Source organism: Pygocentrus nattereri, chromosome 4 (assembly GCF_015220715.1).
Source record: "Pygocentrus nattereri isolate fPygNat1 chromosome 4, fPygNat1.pri, whole genome shotgun sequence".
In the NCBI taxonomy this organism is placed as follows: domain Eukaryota; kingdom Metazoa; phylum Chordata; class Actinopteri; order Characiformes; family Serrasalmidae; genus Pygocentrus; species Pygocentrus nattereri.
Genome location: NC_051214.1, coordinates 1,708,729 through 1,724,868, shown reverse-complemented (window position 1 = coordinate 1,724,868; position 16,140 = coordinate 1,708,729). Strand labels below are relative to the sequence as shown.

Genomic DNA, 16,140 nt, shown 5'->3' with positions numbered 1-16,140 from the left:
CTGTTTAATATCAGTCATAATCACATCACATAAGATTGTTAACCTATTTAAAACAAGCCTGTTTGTGTCTAGTAAACACTCTCGGGATGAATCTGTTTACAACCTGTTGTTTTTTCCTACCAAAAATCTATGACATCACGTATCAAGCTGTCATTCAAACTAGGGGGTGTGAGCCATTCTGAAACCGTACAAATAGCACACCCGCCACCTCAAGCCATAACGTCTTTGACCCTGTACCTGGAGTATTTTTGGACTATCTCTCTCAAAAACCAGAATCTGAATCTGGATTTATTAATCGTATGGAGATTAACCAAACTGACCAATGCCTCAGGTTTTCCTGTCCGGAGAGATCTGTATCTACTGCAGTGTATGTGTTGCTGTATGTGTGTGCAGCTGCTGTAGTTCTGCTGACAGTGTGTGGAAATCTGCTCATCATCATCTCCGTCTGCCACTTCAAGCAGCTCCACACACCGACTAACATGCTCATCCTCTCTCTGGCTGTGTCGGACTGTCTGGTCGGAGTCTTTGTGATTCCTGTATCGTTAATATGGATGATCGAATCGTGTTGGATTTTCAGCGCAGTTTACTGTATATACTCTATACTGACCTCCTATTTTCTAACAACTACATCAATATTTAACGTTGCTCTGATCGCAGTCGATCGGTATTTTGCTCTCTCTAACCCCTTTCTCTACAGTAATACGCTCTCTGTGAGCACCATGTGCTGTATAGTTTTATCTAACTGGTTTATACTGTTAGCTTATAATGTAGCACTTCAGTACTTCAACGGACACTTTGTGAGTGTGGTGATGTGTCCCGGAGACTGTTTTTTTGTCTTAGACGAGATCTGGTCTCTGGTTGATCTTCTATTTACATTTGTGTTGCCATGTGCTGTTATAATCATACTGTACGTTCTGGTCTTTGTTATTGCAAGGAAACACGCCACTGCCATCAGAGACCTTAATATTCATACTAAGGCATTGAAGAGCACAGCAGACTCTATGAAATCAGAGAGAAAAGCAGCTAAAGTACTTGGCATTCTGGTGTCTGTGTTTTTGGGATGTTTATTTCCATACTTCATTTATACTGTGCTAGGTAACGTAATAGAAATCGAAATGGGATCATTTCAAAAAGTCTTGTTGCTGGTTTATCTTAATTCTTCCATTAATCCAGTTATTTATGCCTTGTTTTATCCGTGGTTTAGGAGGTGTGTTAGACTCACTTTGACTCTTCAAATATTCAACACGGATTCTGCTCTGATGAGTGTGCTTTGATTTATTAAATGGTATTACAGTTGGCAGAGTTTTTCAGGTTTGTGGACACAGACTGCGTTTACAGTTATAATGAATGAAAGCAAAATACTCGGACTGCATCAAACTCTGGATACTGGAGTCTGGACCTTTTTGAGGTCTTAACCATAAAAATGCCTCTAAACGCACTGAAAACAGAGGAAAGGACGTTTTTATTATTAAATACATTCATAGTGAGGGTCTTATAATTCACTTCTTGCAGGCTGGACTATGAATTTTGCAAAAGTGCAAGTTATGCACCATCATTTTTATGTCAGATTGTGATGCCAAAGCTATTGTGATGTGAGTAATATTGAGATCCTATTAGTACTTTCCTAGTATAATACTGAACATCATTTGTAAAGCCAGAAACTACGTTATCTTGCTGCGTCTCCTTGCCAAGGTGTGGAGCTGGCAGAAAAGCTGTGCACAACCCAAAAAAGTGTTTGCATCAAACGCTAAACCTTTTAAACAGTTTTAGATTTCAATATGTCATTCACTGTGTAAGACACTGTGTAAGTAATTTCTATCTTTGTCAAACAATTATATTTAAATGAATTAAATATGTACATCCAGTAATTTGTGGTAACCAGTCATGTTTACACAATTAAGAAAAATCTCAATGAATTTCCTTTGGATAAACTGTACATTAGGGTTGTAACTAATGGCTACAACTAAAGACAACTGGCATCATTAATTAATCAGTCCATTATAATATCAGTCAATTGACGAATTTTGAAAAGATGCTTGTATTTATCTGCCAATGTCTATATTTCAACTTATATATAACATTTCTTTAAACAAATTAAACTTACAAGGATTTCTGCCCCTTCGCAATGTGCTATAACAAATGAGCCTATCCTACCTTCAAAGTCATATTGGCAAACACACAAAAACCCTTTCATCAAGGACATAATAAGAGATTTTCTGCATTGCTAATGAAAACATTGCTTTACTCAGTGTGAAAGGTGTACAAATAATTAAATAACAACACATGAACCAAACTTGAATGGCAGTGGAAGTTTTTTAATGCCGGTGAGCTGTCTTCTTCTTCTTCTTCTTCTTCTTCTTCTTCTTCTTCTTCTTCTTCTTCTTTTGGCTACTCCGTTTAGGGGTCACCACAGCGGATCATCTGCCTCCATCTTGCCCTGTCCACTGCCTCCTCTACTTTCACACCAACCATCTCCATGTCCACCTTCACTACATCCATAAACCTTCTCTGAGGTCAACCTCTTCTCCTTCTACCCGGCAGCTCCATCTCCAACATTCTTTGCCCAATATATCCACTATTCCTCCTCAACACATGTCCAAACCATCTCAACCTGGCCTCTCTGGCTTTATCTCCAAACTGCTCCACCTTCACCGTCCCTCTGATCTGCTCATCTCTAATCTTGTCCATCCTTGTCACTCCCAACAAAATCTCAGCATCTTCATCTCCGCCACCTCCAGCTCAGCCTCCTGTCTTTTAGACAGAGCCACAGTCTCCAAACCATCCATCATAGCAGGACGCACTGCTGTCTTGTAGACCTTCCCTTTCACTCTTGCTGCTATCCTTCTGTCACACATCAGCCCTGACACCCGTCTCCACCCACTCCATCCTGCCTGCACCCTCTTCTTCACCTCTTTTCTACATTGTCCATTGCTCTGGATGGTTGACCCAAGATATTTGAAGTCATCCACCTTTACGCCCTCTACTCCTTGCATCTTCACCTTCCCATCTGCCTCCCTCTCATTCACACACATGTATTCCGTCTTGTCTCAACTGACCTTCATTCCTCTCCTCTCCAGTGCAAACCTCCACCTCTCCAGATTCTCTTCCACCTGCTCTCTACTCTCACCACAGATTACCTGCCAGTCAGGTGTAAAAATGATAAAGCAGAGATAAATTAAGCAGTGTCGTGCAATAAAATTTGATTTTACCAACCACACAAAAACAGAGGTCCTGGGAGTAGGGCCACCATACTGCACCCTATACTATGGTACACGCATCTGTTATCACTACCTCTTTTCATGTAGTATCTGCAGTTGACCCATCATCATCCTGGACATGAGGAATTGTAAGGATCCCTGAAGCTGTAGCAGTGTTAAGTACTGCACTATTGCTCCCAGCCACAGGTGACCAATGAGTAGCAGAATTGCTGGGCTCGGTCCATAGGCAGCGAAGTCACCGTCGTTTGAGAGTTCAGCACAATTTATAAAAAACTGTGTTGGAGACAGTTTGCTCGTTTTGCAGTTCTCAGACTGGCCCTGTAGCCTTTGAGTACCTGTGAGTGCTTGCTCTTTAGAGGCGGCACACAGCAGGCAAGTAAAAAAGGATTTTTAGTCCTTGCTCTGTGAGGGGTGTCAGGGTAGGGGTGTCAGGAGGCCACCTAAGTAAACCACTCTCCTTTGTGAACACTATGAAATACAGCAGTGGGAAGCATGCGAAAGGGGTCTCCAGCCTAGACAACTCTGAGAAAGAACAGCAGCGTTTAAGAGCTTTCCTCACTGTGGGGCCGAAAACATGGCCTGGAACTTAGGGCAGAGAGCGAATCGTTGCCTTACACTGCCTCATGTTTGAGCAGGCCTTTAGCTCAGTTTAATCCACTTTTATCCTGTAACGGCCTCATTCATTTAACTTCTTTTATATCTATTGTTTTAATCATGTTTCTTATTTTTATTCTAATTTTTTATCTCCTTCTTTTAAATTTGATTAACTTCTTTTAAATCTATTGTTTTAATTATGTTTGAAAAAAATTTTTTTTAATTTACATAAATTTTATTTTATTTACATTAATTACATTTTTCTGTATTTCTTCATTTGTAAAGCACTTTGAATGACCGTTGTGTATGAAAGGTGCTATATAAATAAACTTGCCTTGCCTTGCCTTGCCTTACAATGGCATAAACTGTGTCACCTACACTTGTTGGTGGCCAATAAGCAAATTATCCACCATTCTGCCATTACCCCAAGCCAGTTCACTGGTTACTTCTTTGGTGTTAAGACCTCGTAGAGAAGAATGCAGATAATGAACGATCCTGGCAATCCTGGTAGCAGTATTATGTATCCTGGAAAACAGCACTGGGATAACGTCGGTCAGGGTGCCGTTCTTTATCTGGCAACACTGCCTTAGAAGTAGCACAAGCATCTGCTGCCGACATTGAAGAGAGGCCATGGAAAACAGTGTCCGGCACAGACAGCCGTGCTAGTTCCACCAATTTCACCAATGAGGCTATGAAGTGTAGGGCGCAGGAGCAAGTACAGACGGGCCCAGGCACCAGCAATTTGATGTTTTATTTTTATTTTTTTAACATGTAGTGTAGCTTGTCAGTCAGTGCTGGAGTACAGAAGAAAAAAAAGACACTGAGGAACAATGTGATTACATCAGGTCAGAGTTGTTGTTTTTTGAAGCGCTGTAGTGCATCATTCATAAACAAACTATTACACAAGGGAGTGAGCTTCTAAGCCATATAAATCTGAGAGCCGCTGACTGCCACCCCCACTTCCCTATGTCATGAATCTGGACACTGCCGGACGGAGCCACACAGCAGAAGATCTGAATTAAATATTAAAGTATATCACGAATACTGGAGATAGTGAACCCATGAATGTGACTGGGGTTAATGAAACTGATGAGTGTCCCTCTTACACCTGCCCAGAGAGATCTGTGTCTACTGCAGTGTATGTGTTGCTGTATGTGTGTGCAGCTGCTGTAGTTCTGCTGACAGTGTGTGGAAATCTGCTCATCATCATCTCCGTCTGTCACTTCAAGCAGCTCCACACACCGACTAACATGCTCATCCTCTCTCTCGCTGTGTCGGACTGTCTGGTCGGGCTTCTTGTGATGCCTTTGGCATTGATGTGGATGATTGAGTCGTGTTGGATTTTAAGTATAGTCTTCTGCTTATGCTACATATCGATCTCCTCGTTTCTCACAACCACATCGATATACAACGTGGCTCTGATCGCAGTCGATCGGTACTTTGCTCTGTCTAATCCGTTTCTCTACGCTGAAACAGTCTCTCTGAGATCAATGTGCACTGTGGTTTTGTCTGTCTGGTTTGTGTTGCTGTTTTACAACTTAGCACTTCAGTACTTCTGTGGATTATTCTCAGGTCTGTGTCCTGGGCAGGGCTTCACAGCCTTGGATGAGGTCTGGTCTCTGCTTGATCTCCTGCTGACATTTGTTTTCCCATTTGCTGTTATAATGATATTGTATACTTTAGTCTTTATTATAGCCAAGAGACACGCCACTGCTATCAGAGACCTTAAAATTCAAACTCAGACTGAGACCTTAAAGAGCACAGCAGACTCTATGAAATCGGAGAGGAAAGCAGCTAAAGTACTTGGCATTCTGGTGTCAGTGTTTTTGGGATGTTTATTTCCATACTTTATTTATACCGTGCTAGGTAACGTAATAGAAATCGAAATGGGATCATTTCAAAAAGTCTTGTTGCTGGTTTATCTTAATTCTTCCATTAATCCAGTTATTTATGCCTTGTTTTATCCGTGGTTTAGGAGGTGCGTTAGACTCACCTTAACTCTCCAGATATTCAACACAGATTCCTCACTGATGAATGTCCTTTCATGAATGTCAAAGAATGTCCTGGCAGAGTATTTCAGGTTTGTGGGCATTGAGTGCGTTTATAATAATAAAAATTGGCAGCGACTGAAATACTCAGGCTGCTTTATACTCTGGATACTGGAGTCCAGAGCTTTTCATCTGTTTTCACCTTTAAAATCCTTTAGAGACGGAGTACCTGGGGATGAATGGGCTTATATTCAGAAGTATGTTCTATACTAAAGGAAACACCTTGTGGTGAGGGGTCAGATCTCATAGACCACCTCTCGCAGGCCCGATTATAAAAACTGCAAAAGAAAAAAGTGCACGGTCATTTTCCTATGTCAGAATGTTATGTTAAACCTCTGTGATTAAGTAATAGTAATAGTAATATTGAGATCCTATTAGTACGTCCCTAAACATTATTAGAAAATTCAGGTGAGGTAGTGTAGACAGAGTAGTGAAGTCAGGTAGCCTTATCTTGCTGCATCTCCCTTGTCAAGGACAGCGTAAATATTAATAAAAAAGTGTTTGCATCAAACACCGACAGTCTTTTTAAGTAGTTTTTAGATTTAAAGATGGGTCAGCACGTGTGTAAGTTAGCTTCTGTGTAAAACACGTTTATTTTCTTATTTCTCCCCTGGTCAAAACTCCCGTATTTGAATGAACGAAACGTAAATCAAATGATTTGTGGTAACCAGTCGTGTTTATAGTATGAAGAACTATCTCGAAAGGTTGCATTTCTATTGGCTGAACTGCATACGAGGGCTTTGAGCACTGACTACTTGCATAATTTATGAACCAGCCAATTATGATTTTGCTTAATTGATTCATCTCAAAAAGAAAAAGTGCTTGTATTCGTCTGTCAGTCATTCTGTATCACATTATACACACACTGCCTCATAAACACGCATTTACAAGAATTATGGTCCTTTTTACACAACGTGCTTTAAAAATAAATCACCTAATCACCATATTTATGAACAAATAGAAGCATTTTTACCCAAGTCATAACATCAGCTCTCCTATTTCAGCAGAATTGCTACTGAAAATGTCCTTTTACTCAGTGAGAAGTGCACAACTAACAAAAGAACCAAACTGGCAAGGGCAACAAAGTTCTTTTATGGAGGTAGGTTGACTCTGGGACTTTACCATTCAATACTTCTTTTCTGAAGCAAAGATAAGAGAAAGTGTGTGTGATCAATAATATCTTGTAATTAAAACTAATATTACCAGCCATACACAAACAGTCGGCTCAGCGGCTGTGTCAGACACGCAGGGTCCTAAAGCCGAGTTCCTCAGCTCAGGCCTGGGGCCTACCTGACGGTTTCACAATGTTGCCTAATCCCAGATCCCAACATACAACAAAACAACAAAATAACAAAAAATAAAACCTTGGAAATGTCTGGTGGGCCCCAAGGGCTAGGTTGGTAAACACTGTCCTAAGGCATGCTTACTGTTTCTGGAACAGCATTAACTGTGCAGGAGGTCAGTGTTTTCAAACACATCTGTTTACATGAATGGACAGAAAACTGACTATTAAAATCTCCGCCCTAGTTACATTTTCAATGACCTAAAATACAGTTTTTATGTTTTTTTTTACTAAATGTATCAAAAATCGTGTGTGTGTGTGTGTGTGTGTGTGTATATATATATATATATATATATATATATATATATATATATAAAATCATAAAGTATCATCCAATATTACATTCGGTTTAACTGACATTTCACAAACTGTCCCAATTTTCTGGAATCTTTCTTGTCATCTGTTAGTCTGCGCTGAAGTACAAAAGAAAATAAAGTAAGGAACATGTGGTTGCATCAGGTCAGAGTTGTTTTTTGTTTTCTTTTTTTTTTTTAATCACACTGTTGCTCATAAACATGAAACTATTCCACGTGGGCACGAGCTTCCAAACTATATAAATTCAGCATTGCTCACTCCTTACCCTCACTACCATAAGTCATGTAGCTGGTCACTGCTGCCTGTAGCCTCACAGAATATCTGGTTCAAATTTTTTGACATTTTAAGTATTTTATCCATGAATTTGACTGGGGTTAATGGAACTGATGAGTGTCCCTCTTACTCCTGTCCAGAGAGGTCTGTGTCTACTGCAGTGTATGTGTTGCTGTATGTGTGTGCAGCTGCTGTAGTTCTGCTGACAGTGTGTGGAAATCTGCTCATCATCATCTCCGTCTGTCACTTCAAGCAGCTCCACACACCGACTAACATGCTCATCCTCTCTCTGGCTGTGTCGGACTTTCTGGTCGGGCTTCTTGTGATGCCGACAGCATTGATATGGATGATCGAGTCGTGTTGGATTTTCAGTTTAGTTTACTGCTTATGCTACATATCGATCTCCTTGTTTCTCACAACCACATCGATATACAACGTGGCTCTGATCGCAGTCGATCGGTACTTTGCTCTGTCTAATCCGTTTCTCTACACTGACATAGTCTCTGTGAACATAATGTGCTTTATAGTTTTATCTGTCTGGTTTGTGTTGCTGTTTTACAATCTAGCTCTCCAGTACTTTAATGGATTTTACGCAAGCCAGGTAACGTGCCTTGGCCAGACCTTTCTAGTCTTGGATGAGGCCTGGTCTCTGGTTGATCTTCTGTTTACATTTGCGTTGCCATGTGCTGTTATAATCATACTGTACGTCCTGGTCTTTGTTATTGCGAGGAAACACGCCACTGCCATCAGAGACCTTAATATTCATACTAAGGCATCGAAGAGCACAGCAGACTCTATGAAATCAGAGAGGAAAGCAGCTAAAGTACTTGGCATTCTGGTGTCGGTGTTTTTATCTTGTTTATTTCCATACTTTGTTTGTAGCATATTAGTTAATGTAATAGAATTTGAAGTGGGATCTTTTCAAAAAGTCTTAATGCTGGTTTATATTAATTCCACCATTAATCCAGTTATTTATGCCTTGTTTTATCCGTGGTTTAGGAGGTGTGTTAGAATAACTTTGACTTTTCAAATATTCGACCCAGATTCTGCTCTGATGAGTGTGCTTTGACGAATGAAATGGGTGTTACATTGCATTTAGCTCGATAACAAGAAAATCTGCTTGGACTGCATCATACTCTAGGACACCACACAGCATCCTTTGAACTCCGGAAAGTACTGCTACTCTTGTAGTCTAGACCTTGGGCCACGATAAGGCTTTCATTTCTTAAACATAGCAAACAAGCTTTATTTTGCAGCTCGTTTTTTCCCAAATGAGATTTCTGGATACCTGTTTTCCAATAAGTGTGAATCATGATCAAAGAAAACCGCTCTTACTTTTACCTTCTCTATCTAAATGTTTTACTGCAATGGAGGTGCTGGGGTCCCTTAGTGCGGGTGAGCTTCAGACACCATAATCTACCAGTATAGGTTTCCCCAATACAGTGCTTGGGCAAGAATCCTAACACTACATCCTGCTAAATGTAAATGTGGCTCTAAGTACATTAATGAGGTGAACATTAAGAATTTAGTTTTGAATAGAATTTTAAGAAGTATAACTACAAAACTTGTTTTTACATGATGTCACTGTCATCTAATTTTATAATAACATTATTGTTTATTACCACAGCTACATAATTGCTGGCTCTCTTGGTAAAGAGAGTGGATCTGTGGGTAATTAGCTCAATCTCACACTGGAAATATAAGAGAACATTTAATTGTAGTAAATGTCAGAAAGATAATAAAACATTTATCAACTGTTTTACCATAATAGTAGAGTTACTGGCACCCCTGCATCTAGTGCATGAGAGTTTTCTACTGTTTTGCTTGATAAGACTGAGGAATATAGAGGAAAAACTATAGGGCCACTTCTCTATACGTATTTTTACCCCATTCAAAGATTATAACCCAGTCAAAGATCACTGCTTAACAGTTCCTGAACACAAAGGTAGAGTTTAAAAAGTTTTTAAAGTTTAAAAAAAGTCTTAAAAGTTTTTAAAATTTTAACAAGAAGCTGCTTCAGTTACAGTTTTTCCATGAGAACTTCTAGTGGTGCTGATAGCTGTGCGACATGGTATTGTAAAAATAAAAGCAAAAATAAGTGCTTTTGTTTTGTTAAAGTTCAGGTTTCTGTCATATTTTCTGTGTAGGATTGAGCTTTTTAACTACAAGAACATTTTTCATGTTATCTTCACTCATCTTTACCAAGGCTGCCAATAATTACTATGCATAAATGCCTTTTTTTTACTACGCATTACTTTTTAATCAAAATTAATTGAATTATTTTTTATCAAAAATATTTTCTTAATTCAAAATGACTAATATTTTTACTAAGCAATTTACTCCTATTTGTCCTCACATCTTGATATAAAATTCATTGTTTCTGAGAACTTTGTTTTTGTTTTCATTTCGTTTTCTGTATCCATTTGACAGCCAAACCTCAGCTTCACCTCTTTGCAATATGACTTCATTTACATGTCAATTTTGATTGGCTCTTGTCTAGGACGCCAATTTAAATATCACAGTGTTAAAAAAACTTCAGGAATAGTTATTATTTACTGTGTTGCACATTTTGTGTGGTCCAATACTTTTTAAATGAATTTTACATTTTAAAACGTGTGATAAAACATTTGGTATCAGCTATCTTAAGTTTCATTAAAACAACATGTGTACACTGCTGTGGAGGAGGGGGTGTGGCCGAGCATCACATGCAGAATGGACAGCCAGTCAGGTTGAACCAGCGGGCGAAGTAGCTGATGAAATTCACCTGTGCTGTCTTTTTGCTCAGTTGGTGGCAGAGCCCAAAGACAGAAGGAAACCTGTAGTGACACAAGCAAAGCAAAGAAAAGAAAGGAAAAAGAAAGAAAAGACGAGACTGAAAGGTCACAGAGGATGTGCTTTTTAAAATTATATGCAAGATCAAAAGCTGAGTGGGTTTTTTTCATGATACTCAGAATAAAATTCTGTGTCTCCACACCCTCTCCCAGTATCCTCACTCCCCCCCCTGACTAAAATCATTACAGTCATGTCGAAACCCAGGACGTTTGGATACATGTCACTATGGAGTCCTCATCACTTGGAGAGATTGTCATAGCACTCTCCCTCCCGCAGCAGACCCAACATCAGGCTTTCCTGAGTGTCCAGAGGGAAAACCAGGGCCAAAAGTTGGACAGGAAGTTTGTTGACAGACACCAGTACTCAAGCTCCAGCTACCGTCTCCATCTTGAAGATGACTCCACAGCATGACACAGAAGCATTTGTGGAGCTCTTCAACAGAGTGGCACAAGATTGAAGTTGGCCAAAGAAGGACTGGGCAATCAGACTTCTGCCCTCATTGGGGAAGCCCAACTTGCAACCCAACAGCTCCCCACTTAGTTGCAGCTGTAGTATGACAAGCTGAAAAAAGGCTGTGCTCTAGAAGGTTGGTCGAACTCTGGAGGAACACTGTCAGTGGTTGCGTTTGCTGAAGCTGCAAGATCGGGTCGCCGCAGCAGTTGGGAAAGCAGAGAATCCCAGATGGCCCTGTGCCCCACAACTTCCTCCAGTTAATTCCTGGGGACGCCAAGCTGCTCCCAGGCCAACTTTGATGTATAATCCCTTCACTGGGTCCTAGGACAACCCCAGGGTCTTGTCCCAGTAGGCTGTGCCTGGTACACCCCCACCGAGAGGCATCCAGGAGCATCCGGATCAGATGCCCAAACCACCTCAGCTGGCTCAGGAGTAGCATCCGGCGAACATTTCACCACTACAGTCTGGGACAGTGACTGCATTACTGCTGCCACCTGTCTGAGCTCACGACCCCTCTTCCCATCTTCCCAAGATACTTAAACTCCTCCATCTTGGGCATGTCCTTTCCCCTAGAGTGGGCATTCCATCCTTTTCCGGGATAAGACCATGGACTCTGCTTACCAACCACTTTACACTTAGCTGCAACCTGCTCCAGTGAGCGCTGGAGGCATCTATGTGATCCAGCCAAAAGAACAACATCATCTGCAAATAGCAGAGACACCACCCTCCGGCCTCCACACATAATGCCCCCTGACAGAGCACAACCCTGCCGGAGTCCAACGCTAACACTGAAAGAGTCCAAATTACTGCTGAGTATATGAACACAGCTCTCACTCCAGGACTACAGAGATCGAATGGCCTGGAGTAGCAGCCCCGGCACCCCATACTCCCAGAGGATCTCGCGCAAGATATCTCAGGGAATAGGGCATAAGCCTTCTCCAAGTCCACAAAACACATGTAGACTGGGTTGGCAAACTTCCATTCCCCCACAACAATCTGTGAGAGGGTGAAAAGCTGGTCCATTGTTTCGCGGAATCTGCATTGTTCCTCCTCAATCTGAGGTTCAACTATCGGTCGAAGTCTCCTTTCCAGCACCTTGACATAAACTTTACCAGGGAGGCTGAGCAGTGTGATACCCCGATAGTTGGCACACACCCTCGAGTCCCCTTTCTTAAAAATAAGAACCATCACCCCAGTCTGCCAGTCGAAGGGTACTGTTCCCAAGGTCCATGCAATATTGTAGAGATGTGTCAGCCATGACAGCCCCACAATATCCAGAGCCTTAGCATCTCCAGATGAATGTTCTCCACCCTCGGTGCCTTGCCCCTGAAGAGCTTAGCATCTACCTCAGTGACCTCCACCAGGGAAATGGAGCTTGACACACCAGAAGCCTCTGGCCCTGAGGGAGGCATGTCTCCCAGATTAAGGAGCTCCTCAAAGTGCTCCTTTCACCGACCAACAATATCCACATTTGAATTCAGAGTTTCTCCATCCCTGCCAAATACAGCTTGGGTGAAGCCACCCGGACAGTTGTGCAGAACCTCCTTGAGGCTGACCAAAAGTCTTTTTCCATGGCTTCAGCAAACTCCTCCTATGCCCTGGATTTTGTATCTGCCACAGTTGCCACTGCCACCTTTTTTGCTGTCAGGAGTCCTTTGGGCCATCCAGTCCCTTAAAGCCTCTTTCTTCAGCTTGAAGGCCTCCCTCACCACTGGTGTCCATCAGGAGGTTCTTCGGTTACCGCCCTGACAGGCACCCACAAGCTTTTGGCCACAGCTTTTGCCTGGCAGCTTTCACAATGGAGGTTTTCAACAGGGTCCGTTCAGACTCCATGTCCCCTACCTCCTCTGGGACATGAGAAAAGCTCTTCCAGAGGTGGGAGCTAAAATCATTCTGAACAGGGGCCTCTGATAGTCGTTCCCAGCACACCCTCACTATTCGCTTGGGCCTACCAGGTCTAACCATCAGTTTTCCCTGCCATCTGATCCAACTCACCACCAGATGGTGATCAGTTGACAGCTCAGCACCTCTCTTCACCCAAGTGTCCAGAACACACAGTCCCAATTGAGATGAAATGACAACAAAGACGATCATTGACCTTTGACCTAAGGAGCTCTGGTACCATGTACACTTATGAACATTCTTGTGTTCAAACTTGGTGTTCATCCATGCCTGGCACAGAAGTCCGAAAACAATTCACCATTCGGGTTTAGATCAGGCAGGCCGTTCTTCCCAATCACGCCTCTCCAGGTCTCCCAGTCATTGCCAACATGAGCACTGAAGTCCCCCAGTAAGACTATGGAGTCTGTATGTGGGACCCTTTCCAGAACCCCACCCACTCGCCCCAAGAAGACCAAATACTCTGACCTGTTGTTTGGTGCATAAGCACACACAACAGTCAGTTTTCCTCTCTGCAATTTTAATTCGCACTGAGGCGACCCTCTCATCCACCGAGACAAGCTCCAACTGCACAGCCGCCAGCCGGGGACTCGTGAGTATCCCCACATCCACCCATCAACTCTCACCCTGTGCAAGCCCTGAATAGGAGAGGGACCAACCCTGTCTGTGTGCTACATAAGCACTTCTCCCCATGTATGCAGTAAAACCATTAACATCACTAAATAATCCAGGACTACTAGTCTATAGTTCCAAAATCACATAACACACAAAGCAAATGACCCCCCCCCCTCCCCAACACTGCAAATTTGTTCCAATGGAGCAATAAATAAATGCAGATTATTATTCCCCATGTTTGCTCCTTTTCTTGGCTCAAAAGCCTTTAATAATGTTATCAAACAGCTCATTATAGCACCTTGAGGTTCTTCCCAATACTGGGTGAGATTACTGGCAGGGAGCTTGCAGCAATCTGAAAGGACTGACATTTGAAAGGGTCTCTGAGGTTCAATCCACCTCCTGGGTACATTAATGTGAGACTATATCTGAAAGTTGCTCATGAGGTGAAACAGCCCAAATGAAAACCCTGTTCCCCCTGCTTCACAGAGGAGCTCCACAGTAAGAACCTCATGGACATCTGAGCAACTTCAAAATAGTTTGTTTTTTCTTCAACATCTTTTAATAAGGTTGCAATCTGGACATATTATTAATACAAAGGTTCACAAGATGATTTGAGCACAACACTCCTGCTCATAAAATTCACCATTGGATTTGATAGTCATTTATTGGATTGGTGTATCACGTAAAAGGTGCTACTGGCCCAAAAAGAAAGGAAGGAAAGAAGTTGTGTTATTCTACTTGCACATACACATCCCATGTGAAGTCTATTCTAGAGAACCAAGGGAAAATAAAAATAACAAACTCGTAAATAAAGAAGATGAAAGGGGATATAATTGCATCAGATCCGAGAGTGTTTATCCCACACTGCAGCACGACACTTCCTTACGCAATATGTGTGAAAACACTGCACGAGGGAGTGGAAAAAAAAAAGCTTCTAAATTATATAAATCTCAGGGCTACTGGATGTTGTACCCACAGCAGTCGTGAAGCTGGACATTGCCACTCTAGACCTGCAGAAGATCTGCATCGGATATCGGAATCTGCTTTAAATGCTGGATCCATGAATTTAACCGAGGCTAACAGAAGCGACAACTGTCCACCTTATACCTGTCCGGAGAGATCTGTGTCTACTGCAGTGTATATGTTGCTGTATGTGTGTGCAGCTGCTGTAGTTCTGCTGACAGTGTGTGGAAATCTGCTCATCATCATCTCCGTCTGTCACTTCAAGCAGCTCCACACACCGACTAACATGCTCATCCTCTCTCTGGCTGCGTCGGACTTTCTGGTCGGAGTCTTTGTGATGCCGACTGCATTCATATGGCTGATCGAATCGTGTTGGGTTTTTAAGAGCATTTACTGTATGTACTTTCTGTGTAGTGCTTATTTTCTCTCAAGCATGTCTATATATAGTGTTGTTCTCATTGCTGTTGACCGGTATTTTGCTCTGTCTAATCCGTTTCTCTACACTAAAACCATCTCGGTGAGCACGATGTGCATTGCAGTTTTATGCGACTGGTTTTTATTGTTGTCATATAATTTAGGAGTCCTGCTCTTCAATTTACCCTTCACAAGTCTGATAATGTGCCCCGGAGACTGTTATTTTTTGTTAGATGAGGTCTGGTCTCTGGTTGATCTTTTGGTGACATTTGTTTTCCCACTGGCTGTTATAATCATACTGTATACTCTAGTTTTTGTTATTGCAAGGAAACACGCCACTGCTATCAGAGGCCTTAATGTTCATACAAGAACCCAAGCTTCAAATCATGTTCCAGAGTCAATGAAATCAGAGAAGAAAGCAGCTAAAGTGCTTGGCATTCTGGTGTCTGTGTTTTTAGCTTTTTTGCTTCCATATTTTATTTATGTCGTCTTGGGTAACGTTATAGACACTGAGGTAGAATCCTATCAAAAAGTTCTGGCGTTGGTGTGTCTTAACTCCACCGTTAATCCGGTTATTTACGCTTTGTTTTATCCCTGGTTTAGGAAGTGTGTTAAACTCACTTTGACTCTCCAGATATTCAACACAGACTCATCTCTGATAAATGTTCTTTAATTAACTTAAATTTTAATTAAATTTTAATAATTGCAACTGCACATGATGTTTTTGAACAATTAGGGGGAAGCCCCCAGAATGAGCTCACTTGCCCTATAAGCTTATTTGAAGCTTTAATATGCAGCCTTTTTGGCATTTGGTGCATATATATTTGATTTTACTTCCATCATTTATTAGGCAAGTTTATCATGTTGGAAGCAGAATCACTTGGAAGAGTCTTGACTCATCATGCTTTATATTAACCATATATTTATGCTTTGTTTAACCCATAATTTTACCCCCAAAAAAATACAATGCAAAGTGCCTGGACTTAGAGTTTCTTTTTTAGCTTGGGACGTTGGAGAATTGAATTAAAACACTAAATCAATTACTGGTTATGTTATGATGTTATTTTTGATTTGAAAAGTTTTTGTGTTTGCACTGCATTGACTATAAACAGAAGTTACTGCAACATTTTTCAGCTGTCATTTACATTTATTTAAAGAGAATCTGAGATGTTAA

At 41.5% G+C, this 16,140-nt stretch overlaps 4 protein-coding genes across 4 annotated transcripts; all 4 read left to right on the top strand.

Annotated features, from left to right (window-relative positions):
* Nucleotides 1-296: 296 nt before the first annotated feature.
* Nucleotides 297-1,274, top strand: LOC108432823 (trace amine-associated receptor 13c-like). Its single transcript, XM_017706930.2, has one exon. It carries the CDS (start codon nucleotides 300-302, stop codon nucleotides 1,272-1,274), a length of 975 nt encoding a protein of 324 aa, XP_017562419.1. The 5' UTR covers nucleotides 297-299.
* Nucleotides 1,275-4,873: 3,599 nt separating this feature from the next.
* LOC108432824 (trace amine-associated receptor 13c-like) lies at nucleotides 4,874-5,860 on the top strand. Its single transcript, XM_017706931.1, has one exon. It carries the CDS (start codon nucleotides 4,874-4,876, stop codon nucleotides 5,858-5,860), a length of 987 nt encoding a protein of 328 aa, XP_017562420.1.
* Nucleotides 5,861-7,875: 2,015 nt separating this feature from the next.
* On the top strand, nucleotides 7,876-8,859 carry LOC108432825 (trace amine-associated receptor 13c-like). The gene has a single exon (XM_017706932.1). It carries the CDS (start codon nucleotides 7,876-7,878, stop codon nucleotides 8,857-8,859), a length of 984 nt encoding a protein of 327 aa, XP_017562421.1.
* Nucleotides 8,860-14,649: 5,790 nt separating this feature from the next.
* On the top strand, nucleotides 14,650-15,639 carry LOC108432826 (trace amine-associated receptor 13c-like). The gene has a single exon (XM_017706934.1). The coding sequence runs from the start codon at nucleotides 14,650-14,652 to the stop codon at nucleotides 15,637-15,639; it is 990 nt and encodes a 329-aa protein (XP_017562423.1).
* Nucleotides 15,640-16,140: the final 501 nt, after the last annotated feature.

Excerpts from the sequence above, each read along its gene's own strand:
- LOC108432824 (XM_017706931.1), top strand. The coding sequence starts at position 4,874 with ATGAATGTGACTGGGGTTAATGAAACTGATGAGTGTCCCTCTTACACC.
- LOC108432825 (XM_017706932.1), top strand. The coding sequence starts at position 7,876 with ATGAATTTGACTGGGGTTAATGGAACTGATGAGTGTCCCTCTTACTCC.
- LOC108432826 (XM_017706934.1), top strand. The coding sequence starts at position 14,650 with ATGAATTTAACCGAGGCTAACAGAAGCGACAACTGTCCACCTTATACC.
- LOC108432823 (XM_017706930.2), top strand. The coding sequence starts at position 300 with ATGGAGATTAACCAAACTGACCAATGCCTCAGGTTTTCCTGTCCGGAG.